This window comes from Mauremys reevesii, linkage group 21 (assembly GCF_016161935.1).
Source record: "Mauremys reevesii isolate NIE-2019 linkage group 21, ASM1616193v1, whole genome shotgun sequence".
Taxonomy (NCBI): domain Eukaryota; kingdom Metazoa; phylum Chordata; order Testudines; family Geoemydidae; genus Mauremys; species Mauremys reevesii.
Window position 1 is genome coordinate 14,942,642 of NC_052643.1, and position 12,966 is coordinate 14,955,607.

The 12,966-nt window shown below is 46.2% G+C and overlaps 1 protein-coding gene across 2 annotated transcripts in view; it reads right to left on the minus strand.

Moving 5' to 3' along the window:
- PLCH2 (phospholipase C eta 2) overlaps positions 1–12,966 on the minus strand; it is a 303,870-nt gene that overhangs the window by 94,944 nt on the left and 195,960 nt on the right. For both annotated transcript variants that reach the window (XM_039509130.1, XM_039509129.1), the window contains one exon: positions 948–1,094. In XM_039509130.1, coding sequence (XP_039365064.1) covers positions 948–1,094 — 147 coding nt within the window. The remainder of the gene's footprint in view (positions 1–947; positions 1,095–12,966) is intronic.

Genomic DNA, 12,966 nt, shown 5'->3' on the forward strand with positions numbered 1-12,966 from the left:
CCTTATCCTTAGGCCACTGGGAGATGGGGTGGGGCCAAAAATGAGATGCAGCATAGTCCAGTGGGTTGGGCACTGGCCCAGGACTCAGGAGAACTGGGCTCTGTTACTGACTCTGCACTGACCGGCTGGGAGACCTTGGGCAAGTCCCCTGTGCTTCCCTTCCCAACCTTCGTCTTGTCTATTTCAATTGCAAGCCCCTTGTGGCAGGGAGCCTCTCACTATCTTTTTCTCCAGCATCTAGCACAACTGAGCCCCAATTTCAGTGAGGGGGCTTTCAGCATGACTGTAATAAAACACAACATGTAGCTGAATGCAGAGACATATCAGCCCTCAGAGCCAGAACACACAGCAGGATCTGCGAGGGTAGATCCCTGTGTCTGAATGGATCCTGATGGACTCTAATGGGGTTTTGTCCACATAGGCCTGGTTGCAGGATTGGGGATCTTTATTTGCAACCAATAATCCCTATCTTTCTGGTGCATGATAAACCCTACAAGAGCTGCCTCAACCCACCAGACAACTGGTCCATGTAACCTCAGATCCTGCCTCCAGCAATGACCACTAACAGGTGCTTCAGAGGAACGTTGCCTCAATCAAAAATAAAGCTAGTGTGCTGTGCTGTATGGGATATGGATGTGGAGGGGAATATCCCTTCCTTCTCCCACAGACGTTTTTAGTGAAGACCCAAACCTCCAACTGCAGACACTCCTAAATCTGGGGTTATTGACACAGGATTTGCTTGGAGCTCATCTCCAAGTGTTGGGTTATTTTAGCCCTCAACTAGCAGAAGTGTTAACAACATTCATACAAGTCAGGCAGAGTCCTGCCAATCCAGCCACAGGATTTGCATTGGTCATCTTCCATGTTACTGAACCCCTCATGTCGGCTATTCAGTACCAATGCAAACCTCTCATTCTCAGCAGAAAGGCCCGGTGGCCGGCACTTACTTTTGGCTTTCTCATTCTTTCGCGACGGTCTCCAGCGAATACACGACTTGTGCTCATCGAGGTAATAGAACCGGACTAGTCCTTTGGAACTGCCCCGGAGTTTGATCATCTGGGTACCAGCTTGCATGGAGCTCATACATCTTTCCACTGGAGAGAGAAATAAAAAAGACAGCCTGAGTTAGATACAAGACTGAAATTCTTCAAAATTCTGAAAGGCACAACCTGCAGTTAGGCACTCGACTGCCCCAGGAAGTCAGACCAGATGTTCACAGAGATCCTTTCTGGACGACAGCTCCCAGCCGTGCCTCTGAAAAGCTCCACCTACATGTCTAAGGTGGAATCCACCCCAGCGCAGGTCAGCACAAGGTCTAGGCACCACTTAAGTTGGACTTTTATGATGTCTAGGCCTCCTGCTGACTCTCTGCATGGGGGGGAATTTCAACCTTTAGGTCAAATGATCAGCAAATATAAAACTGACATAACTGTTACCATCAGTGGAGCTACATAGTTTTATACCAACCAGCTGAGAGCTGACCTTTAATCTTCCAATTGCTGCTTTGGCAAAAAGATAACCCAACCACCCCCCATTTCTCGCTGCAACGTCAGAAGTTTTGGGCAGCAGCATCCCCAGTTAGAAATAAATTTGCTTCCTGGGAAGTGGCTGAATTAGCATCCTGCCTACCCAGAGCCCAATTAACTAAAGAGAAAAAAATTTAATTACCCAACTTGGCCACTCAGAATATAGCAAATATTCTGGAACCCAATAAATAATTCACAAAAGTCCTTAGTGTACAAATTGCTTTAGAAATAAACTGTTTTTCACTATAGAGAGGAGACATTAAAAATTAACAGCACAAAGGTTATTAGAAACACACACTGGATTCAATTTATTTATTTATTTTTAGAAAGGACCATCTGCTAAGATGAAGGCGGCCTCAGAGGCTACATTCTTATAAAATAGTCTGCAGTTATCTTCTGTGTAATGCTAAGTGCCTTGTATGACAGCCAGAGAGACGCACAGCTGAACAAAGCATTCCAAAACAGTTCCCTCCACCTCTCTAAATGTGCTGCTCTTCGAAGAAGCAACAAACCAACTTTGCTCTATTGCTACCTTCTGCATCCCATCATTAGGAACCGAACAGCGAAAGCCGTGAGTCAGTTTGATGCTCAAGTGATTATTACTACAGCTTGGTAATTGTTTGCAGCTCACCACAGTATTAATTCTGCCACCACGCTCATTCTTATTATGCATCATATACTTCCGTAAGATTTAAAAAAAAATCCCAACATTCATCACTCTCTGCACTGCTGTGAGTTAGATGCCAATATTCTCAGGCTCATTTCATGTTAACGGGCCATCTGAGCCCAATGTTAAGGTAAGTTAGTAGATAAAAATGAGACAGATTTATTAATAAAAAACAGCAATACGAAGCAGTGGCTAAGTCTGCGAGGGGGTGAGTTTCTAATGTGCCAACTTCAGGGTTAGTACTTAAAAAAAAATAAAAATTGAAGATAAAGATGCAGTTGCCTTTCTTTGAATGCTCTGGTTACAGCTCCGAGCTCTGAACTCCAGCAGATAATAAAGCTCTCCCATCTGCTGCTGAACTATTCAAGGGAGGATCATTAAACTTTGTCTGCTTACAGCTGTGACAGTCAGATAGCAAAAAGCAGCACAAGCTGGCTTCTCCGAGAATATTGAATCAAGTTCAAGGTGCTCAATGGCCTGGGCCCAGGGTATCTAAAAGATCAACTAAAGCTCCAGGATGAAGCCTGTGGTCGACAGCTCCGCTCCTCAAGCGCACTGGAACTTCCTACCATTGGGGTAAATAAAGCTCATTTGTGCAGGAGACGGTGCTTTCTCGGGAGCCAGCCCAAGACTTTAGCCTGAACTGTCCCAGGGACTAAGGATCCAAACCGGTCCTCCTCCTACTCAGTGCTGTGCCACGCATTTTCCCTTGACCCTGCCTTCTCTAACAGAGCAAGGTGTGTAAGATATATTTTAAAAACATCCAAACTATAAAAAACAAAAAACCTCAACTGCACACTCTTCTCCAGCTGGGGAGAGGAGGAGAGAACAAAAAACGGGACAGATGCTAGCCACGTTGCTTGATGCCCTGATTGGCACTCAGATACTACAGTGACGAGCACCTATAAGAACCTATACAGGATAGAAAACGAAGGTGGCAGTACAAGAAAAAGCAGTAAGAAAAATCAAAACCCCACATCTGTTTTAATGCGGATTTGAAAAATAGGAGTTTGTGGAACACTTTATAGTTAGGGTGAAAGTATTAAAATGTTGACTGAACGCCCAGTACTGCACGAGGCCCAGAGTGAAGACAGTCCTTGCCCAAAAAGCACTTCAAGTCTAGGACCCAGATCCTGCAAACACTTAGTTTACACAAATTAGTCAACGTTTAGCATGTGAGCAGTCCCAGTAAAACGTCTCATGTTGCTTAGGTATTTGCAAGTTTGGAGCCTAAAGTCTAGTGGTCCACTACTATTTAGCATACTGTACGTAATTAAAGCTTAGGAGACAAACATTTATCCCTCTCTCCCTGATGTCTGCAGATCTGGGTAGAAAAGAAACCACATCAGAGAACCATGGTGATAAGTGGAGTAGAACAGAACCACCCCTAGGTTTGCAATACTAAAACTATTCCCAAATGTTGGCATGTCTCAGCTAAACTCACTCCCATAATTTAGGGCAAGATCAGGAGAAAACATTAAGCTGTTAGAAGATTCTGGCATAAAATGCATGGAAGTTCAGAGGCAAGACTGATTTGCATTCCTTAACTTGTCTGGTAGCACACCAGGGTACTCCAGCATGCACTGCACTTTGTAGCAAAGTTTGTACAGAAATAAAATTAGGAATATTTTGGTGTGGTTTGAAAGGAGAGAATAAATAAAATAAATAAAAATATAAAAAATAATCGGGAACAAGCTTAATGTGAATTTATCAGCAATATCATTTTGGAAATTCCTTTTTGTTTGATAAGCAATGGAACAAAGATATGATTCTTTCCAAGTTAAGAAAAATCTTCAAATGTTGCCCCCAATGCAGAAGTAAAGACACCTGTACCTGTGTAACACCCAGGCCACCCAGAGTCACAGAGGCGTTTCTTGTGCAACACTTTTATTTGTCATTCCTGGGGCAGATTTTCAGAGGCGTAAAAGATAGCGAGGCGTTAGGTGCTTCACTGCTATTGAAAGTCAATCTGAGCGGGAGCCTAAGTGCTCTTGTGTATTTGAATATCCATTCCCCCAGCCGTTTGGATTGGTGCAGGAGCTCCAGTAATAAGAGTTTTACTCAATGGCCATGTTTTGACTTTGACTCAAAGAAGCCAAGATTCAAGGGGGGGAGGGGGGGAGCAAGACACTTTTAGGTTAGACCATTAATGCTCTGGAAAGCCAAACTGGATTATCAGCTTTTCTTCTCCTCGCTTCTATGGATTAACGCAAGAGTCAGTGAACCTCAAATGTGTTGCTAGAGGCTTCAGAAGGAGAATGGCTTTTTTCCTTCTTTCAAAGAACTCAAAAATGCCCTCATTTGGGGTGAACAGGAGACAGCCCTTTCCCCATGGCACACACTGACTGCGCTGATGGAGGCTGTAGAGGACTCTACAGACCATCAAAGGCTTTACTGTAGGGCATGAAGAGGTAGTGCAGCACTTCGCCCCAGTAATTGTCAGAATCAATAGCTTATCTGTCACCGGACAGGGTATACTTTATACCAAGGTGTTTTATGAGGAGGGGGACGGAGCACCGAGAACGATAGCTCAAGTGGAAAAGATAGGTGCGAATGTCATAGCGAAAGCTGCTCTTCTGTAATGTAATGAATAGAAGTTAGGAGGGACCTATACAAGTGCCAAGCAAGGGTAATTATTGCAATGTATCAAGAAACTTTGCATGCTTAACCACCCACTAGGGCCTGGAAGACATTCCACCACACCTGGACAGCGTGGTCCAGGTGCTCGCATGAATGGGAGGCAGAAGAAACAAGTTCTATTCCTGCTCCTGATTTCCTACCTAACCTTAGCAAGCCACTTAACTCTTTGGTGCCTTGTTTCCACTGCCCTCACCCCATCAGAAAATGGGGAGAATCACAATGCTCACCCTCCTTCATACGGTGCTTGGAGCACTATAACTGCAAGGAAAGATTAAAAATCCAGTGCCCTAGAAAGGAAAAATGGACCAAACACACCACACTTGAGTCAAACACTCCAAGCTGGCAGGTGTGAATCTGATGACTCAGGCCTATCTTTCAACCGGTAAAAGCAACAGCCCCCCAGAGAAAATTAACAAGGCAGGCTACAGACAAATACTACACGAGGAGAGGCACCTCTGGGATGCTAAAGCCTCCAAGCTCAAAAAACCCAGACAACTTCAGATCACCTTCGTGGGCCAAGATTTCCCATTACAGATTAGTTTTTGTTGACAAATTATCAATATTTCTAGAGAATTTAGACTTTAAGCCTCAACACTTTGGGCTGTTCTATTTACTTGAAAGCAGCATATTTGGGTGGATTTTTGTTTTTAAAGGACAGGCAACATAATCCCTTGTATAAAATATATTTAAAAGCTGGCCCCTTGACCTTAATCAGAACATGCGTTAGCAAAATAGTTAGAGTCCACGTGGTCACACTGTATTACCACTCACGCTCAGCCCAGACCTTACAGGGATTCACTACAGCATTACACTACAATGCTTCGGGGAGGATTCAGTTTCCCCATTTGCCCTCAGAATGTAATAAATATAAACCTTCATTTTACAGAGTGAGGAGAATAAACATGGGAGACATCTCTACACATAAAGAAATGCCATACAGAAGAAACAAGCGGCACTGAAAGGCATTGCACAAAATAAAAGTTCAGATAAATGCATGTAGTGCAGAGGTTGTGTTGCCTTGATGTGATTACAGAATATAATGTCTGGATATATGTTTATTGAGTTGAATATCGCCCCAGCTTTGATTATTTTTAAATGTATCCTGCAATAGCTCTTCCTGAAAAGGTCACTCATTCCTTCTGAGGGACTGTTGACCAAATCAACCCACAGCGTACGATACCTCAATATCCATTCAGCTGACAATTCTGTCTGGTTTGAAATATTGCACTACTCGTTGGATGGTTCACTGCACAAATGCAATTACTGTTTGCACACCAAACCCAGAGTTCAGACTGAAGCACCTCTTCGGCTTGCCTGGGAATAGATCAGTCAGATATCCAGAGGCTCTCACAGTCTTGCTTGCTTTGCAGTCTGAATTTGAGAGACAGGAGGAAGGGAGAATAAGAGAGTGTCTCATTCACGCTTTAAGGGAAAGAGATCCACATTCCTACTAACGGTGGAAATAAGGTAGCCCTGGGGAGGTTTGGGGGTGGTGGTGAAGGGGCGTGCTAGAGAGAGCAGAGGAATTTCTGGGGTAGGGTGGGGAGCCCAAACATACCTACACACTCCTTTCTTAGGGACCTCCTAAGGTCTAGTGCTCCTTCCCCTAGAGGAGATGTGGCAGCTGTGTGGAAAGGAGCTCCATGGTGGTATTTATACCAAGGAAAGTTACAGGTAGAAAAATCTTAATATATGAGAACAGTCATGAGAAGGTGGATAAATATTCCTATTTGTTCAGAGCTCAGCCACCTTCCTTAACTGTTCATTTCTGCCCTTTCACTAAACCCCCCACAGCACCTTCCTGCAAACGCTAATTCAGCTTCACAATACTCTTGTGATACAGGGATGCAGCCCCACTTTACAGATTGAGAAACCCAGAGAAAGAGATTACACAATCTGCCACAGGTCAGAAAGAAAGGCAGGAGCAGAGCAAGGAATAGAAACCCAGGTCACTCACTGCCTACTCCTGTACGCGAACTAGAAATAAAAAAGGTTCTTGCTAAGCAAGATTTAGCTTCCCAAGGGGCAGGAAGTGGCAGTCGTAGAGGAACAATAAGTGATTTGATGGGAACAATAAGAAATTACCAGATTTTACGTCCCTGAGGATCTCCCCACATGTGAGAATAGGCCCTAGTGTGACTCGAGGCATGCTCTGATCTCTCTCTCTGGAGTTGTTTCAATGGAATTATCTTTCCTGGGGGGGAGGGGGGAGAGGAGACTGCCTGTAGCGGATGCAAGGGAGAAGTTGTGTATCTTCACACCTGGGCTCAGATTTCTCAGAACATTCGGGAACAGAGTTTGGCCCGGTTGCATCATGCAGCTTTGCTAGCACAGCCAGTCTCCCTAGGAAGGTCAAAAGCCCAGCCGCTCACAGCTCTGCTGAACTTTTCAGCCCAGTTTTGTTAACAGAGTCTGACTTGGAAACCTACAAAGTGCACGTTTTCGGCATCCTGCCTGACAACGGCTCATCTGTACGCTGCAGGGGGTGGCGGAGACAGAGAGAGCGCGCGCTGAATGAGAGTCTCATTTCCCTTTCAGGGATCTCCAAGCACATGACATTTGCCAGCCCGAAGCAGCCCCTGCATGGTCGAATGCACACGCCAGCCTTACACGGCTGCAGTCTCATTGCCCTCAGCAACGTTAGTCCCAATTCACACCGGGGGAGGAGGAATGAGGCCCACACACAATTTAGACCCCAGTGGCCTACTTCAGCTCTGAGAATTCTGTTCCATTGAAGGGCTGCAGAACTGGAGGACATATTAAAAAGCCAACCCACTAGCAGCACAGTGGCTTCCTGGGAGCTAGTCCTTTCCCTGGCCAGGGCCACCCAGAGGATTCAGGGGGCCTGGGGCAAAGCAATTTCGGGTCCCCTTCCATAAAACAAAAGTTGCAATACTATAGAATACTATATTCTCGCGGGGGCCAAATTGCCCCCCCCCCCTGGGCAGCCCTGTCCCTGGCAACTCACCTTGAGGGCTCAGTGTAAGGTGCCTCGCATTCCACTCACTCTTACCCTGCAGAAATTCACCCCGAGTTCTGTTACTACAGAAACGTGACAATCTGCCACTGGCTGCAGAGAGTGGTTTTTGTCACCAGCAGCAGACGCCCCTATGCTGATGGGGGGCATTCATAGCTCTGCCTGTTGCTCAGGACACGGCCTGAGGAGTTATTTTAGATAACCTCTGTAACCGAGAGCCTTTGAGGCTCTGTACACAAATGGAAGTGGAAGACAGATGTTCTGCAAATGCTTTTCTTTGCGGCATTAGGGGAGAGGGGAAATCTCTTTTTACACAATGCATGGGCTGCTGTTCACTGGGCTGACTTCATTTCAGACAGAGAGCAGGCTATTGTGTTGCAGTGACTGGTACAGGCAGTGGGCCGAGCCAAGGATACTCACTTATGTCAGAGCTGCACCAGGCACAGAGACCTGCCTTGATAGCAATTTGCACACTTGATTCCAGGACCCAGCTCAGTAATTGCCTTTCTCAGACTTCTTCAGCTTCCCTCTGCCTGGTTTCTCTTTCTACTCCTGCCTCTCTGTTCCCTCAGTGCTGGATAAACAAGTCTCCTTTGTCCCTGCACACTGTCATCACCCTTGGTGCAAGAGCCTTCTTCTCTGAAGTTCTTGCCTGCATTGACTCATGTCTCATTTCAAATCTCAGCTGAGCCCCATTTCTCCTCCCCTTGGCTGACAGCCCTTAAAACATCAGGGAGAGGGGAACTGAGTTTGGGGCTCTTTAAACCTGCAAGTGGAGGGCTGGGCAGTGTTTGTACAAATGGCACTATACAAAGCAGAGTGTATTGGACTGCATCCATTATTAAAGCGCACAATCATTAACAATGAGAGGTTAATGCGAGACGAGACACTGGAAATGCTGCAAAATTAAAAAGCTTAATTTATCGGCAATCCGTTGATTCTACAGTTGCTCCTCTGGGCTGGAACATCCATTCAACCACCTAGAGGTGGGGCACTGCCGAAGCATTGTGCTCAGCCCATGCTGGTGCTTCTGGCCAGAGTAAACGCAGCTAGCTCTGATCAGTTTTCAAGCAGCCCTAACCCAGGCTTCCTTGTAAGGAGTAGATCTTTGAAGAGTGTAAGTGATAGAATGCTCTGCAGGCAAACCCCTTTCTACAGAGTCTCGGTTACGTCTGGGTAAGCCCACTGTTATCAAGTGACAATGCACCAATGTAACAGGAGGCTTTGTTTGTTCTATCACATTACTATACTTACCATGCAGATATTTATGATACCATTTCTAGCCAGGTGTCCCCTTTTTATTCCCTAAAGAACAAAGTGCTCTCATCTCATCCAGCTAGTGCAGAATTTCAATCCTGAGGTCAAAGGATTGTACCACGGCTTATCAGCACTTATAACTAAACACCCATGAAGGGATCTGAATCTGGGAAAAGGAAACGCGTCTCCTTCAAATATACAAGGGTGAAGGATTCAGTTTGCTGAAAATGGACAGAGTGTGAAAAGCAATGAGCCAGGAGGAATGGTTCACACTGCACAAACTCTTGCTGCTAACACCAGATCTGCCCAGTCAACCAACTTACTTCACTCTTTTGGAGGCAGTGCTGGGGGCAGGGAGGGAAATCTACGGCAAAAATAAAATAGGGATTTTCAAAGTCCACGCGTGTTAAGGTGTACACATTTTATTCAGATTGTCATAAAAAAGTGAAAGTGAAATCAAGAGTCAAAATATAATTCAGAAGTTCTTGAATCTTTCACAAAAATAGAGAGGCATGCCGGGAACTCATAAAGCAATGCAAAGATAAAAGAACATTGGGGCTGCACGCTCTGCAAATGTGTGTCAACATCCTCCTCCCCACCCCAGCTACAGCTAGACAAAGCTGTCATTAAATAAGATGTAAACATGAAAGCCTTTAAGATGCTATTGTCTTGTGCAATTAAGCATCAGGGACTCTGACATTCTCTGTCTTACCAATCTGGCCCATCTTCCATTTTGGCGTAGCCACGATGCTGCCCCCAATCCAGAAAAACTCCTCGGCCAAGCGGGCGACTGAAAACTTATTTTGAAGCAAGGGAGATTTGGAGGTGTCCATGTTGGAGACAAAAGGGAGCTTCTGAATTGTATGCCAGGGCTCCAGGTAGCTCTCCCCCCCCAGCGGAGGCCAATGTTCTGTAGTTGCAATTTCCAGTACACCACCATAAAAAAAAATCTTCACGCTAATCAGTGAAATAAAGAGTCCGATGTTTCTTCAGGCTGTTTTGTTACACAGCAATTTCATGGTTTAATTTAGACTCTTCCCACCTGCTGCAAAACTTTGAATATTAAAATACACTCAGTTGTCATTCTATATGACGGGGTTTTGGTTTTTTTAAAATCGCTCAGTTAAGAAGGTGTTTTTTCAAGTTTTCTATTTTAAAGAAGAGACCCGAGAGGCTCCAACCGTCCCATGAGGTAAGGCAGCATTTGGAAGAATGCATTCAAGGTGCACAGAAAGACCTCTCAGGCATATTTTTATTTCCTTTTCAAAAGTCATTAGCTGTTGGGAACCCAGTGTGCCATTACACTAGCCCTCAGCTGTCAGGAGTCTGCATGACACTTCCCCTTTTCAACTGCGATTTTACACACAGGTGAATTTATCCTCATACATGCTGGATTTGTAAAGCACTTGAAGTCTCGCTCCTGCAAGGATCAGCCTCTATCTCCTACACCCGTGAACAATAATGTCTGTCGGAATAAACATAAAGGACACCGTTCAGAACATCTTCCCCGCCACGAGTCCATCCAGGTGCCTGAGTTCTTCATTCTCTTTCCATCTCTGTATGCTCACGTGTCCTTCTCATGTAGCTCTTTCAAAGCCTTGCTTCAAACCTTCCTCCCTTTCAAGCCTCAGACGGGCTTTTTGAATATTCTAACCGGCATGTTTAGAAGAGGAAGCCTATTTCTTTCCGGCGAGGAGAAACTACACACAATTCAAATACAGCAATACATGTCCGCCTGTAATCCTAAATCCTCCATACGCACTAATCCTAAAGCTCTGGCTTCTGCCCTATCCAGTCATGGCATTTAGGGGGCATGTGCTGCAGCCATAGAAAAAGGAGAAGGGGGAGGGAAAAGAAAAACCACCACCACAACAAAACCTCAGATTAGTTTTCCTCCAGTCTAACTGCACAGCCCATTCAAGAGTGCCAAGCCCTAATGAATGGACAGCCCCACAAAGACGCCTGCTCAGGACACCAGCCAGCCAGCCCAGCACAAGCACTGCTAGCGGGGAGTGGAAAGAGCATTCCAAGTGCCAGGAAACAGGCAGAGCTCAAAACTGGTAACAAGGTCACTGTAAACCATAAAGCTGCCATTTCTCATCCTGTGGGAGCCTTCCAGGAGAAATATCACCCTAAACCTTCAGCGTGGCTGCATTCACCTTTTGGAATGGTGTCAAATCTTTTGTGCCTACAGTCAATCATGGATACGCAGCCAGTTCGCTCCTGCCATCCCTGGGCCCGATGGGGAGTATAATATGCATCTTACAGCTTCGGTGGCAGCGGGGGTCTGCCTGTCAGTTCTGTTTAAGAACAGATCCACTTACCTCTTGGGTGCCTCGAAAGACCTTTGCATATTAAGCAGCACTAATTAAAATATCCTCCACTCCCCATTTCACAGCTCAGTGGAGCTGCAGAATAGCTAAACCTAGAAAGAAGTGACTCAAAAAGGGGGAGTTTGATGGTCTTTTTGCCTCAAGTCCAGAGTTCACATCCCAGGGCAGGGTCACAAGTTGGGATGGGCTGCTGGTCTCCCAGCTTAGAGATCTGTACTTAGTAGAATCCGGCACAGCACAGTGGGAAGATTGCTGATTGGGATGGAGGGAGGGTGAGGAGCAGATGGACGTGCTCATGAGCTTGCCACAAACACCTTGCGGCTGCCTGCTGCTCGGCCACACCAGGAGTAAAGCACTCTAGCAATATCCTTCCTGCTGTCTCATGTCATTTCTCAGGACAGAGACGGCGGATACCGCACCAGACTACAGTCAGGAAACCTGGTTCTACAGCTGGCTCTGCCACGGACTTAAGTGCGCGACCTTGGGCAAGTCACTCCCCTCCCACCTTCTGGGTCTCAGGCTCCCCATCTGAGGAATGGGGACTCCCTTTGTGGTGTGCTCCAAGATCTGTGGATGAAAACCTGCTGCACTGGAGACAAAGAGGCAGGATCCACACAGCCTGGTTCTAAAGACACTTGAATCTCTTTTTGAGGGGAATAAGAGCCCAGTGGTCAGGGCACCAATCTGGGACTTCAGAGAGCAGGGTTCAATTCCCTACCCCAGCAGAGACTTCCTGGGTGCTGCTAGGCAACCTTCTTAGCCTCTCTGGGCCTCAGTTCCCACATCTGTACAATGGGGAAAATAACACTTACCCTCCCAACAGTGGTGTGTGGCAGGGAACTACATTAAGGACTGAACTGCTCAGCTACTACACTGATGGTGGTACCAAAGATGTAATATACCCAAGACCCTGTCTATGCTTGCAGCAACATGCTGCAGTGAAAGGCTCCAGCAAGGTGGAGGCAGCAGAGAAAAGCTCTGGTATGCTGCTCAAAACTAGAAGCGTGTAGGGAACACACCCTATGGGTCAGGTGTGTCATGCATTCTTCTCACCGCAGCAGTGCCTCACCATCTGCACTGCTAGCTGAGTGTGCAGCGTCTGCACTCACCTTTAGACAGTCTTTATGTAAAACAATCGGAAATGCCCGTGCCACAGTATTATATAACATTGTGTGTGTGGTACTGAGCTAAGATTTAGGATTATGCTCACCTGCTCCCCTCTCCTCTCCCGAGAAAAGAAAGGGTGTCCCATCGAGCGCCTTCATTCCCATGCACCATTACCATGGCAAGTTTGGCTCTCTGGGGAGAAGAAAGGGCTGGCAGTGGCCTGGAGTGCTAAATCCTGGTAGCTGGCTCGCCTTGCACGAGGAGCAGCATTCGCTCTAAACAGCAGCATTTGCAGCAGGGACACTCTAGATTCAGCATTAAGCATTCATGTGATATCAATCTGGGGATAGGGTGGGAGGGAGGGAGGTGGAACAAAGCTCCTATAGCAGCATTACACAAGATATTAAGTTGACAGCAGTTCTGAGTTGGAATCCCTTCGTACAAGCAGGCTCTTGAACA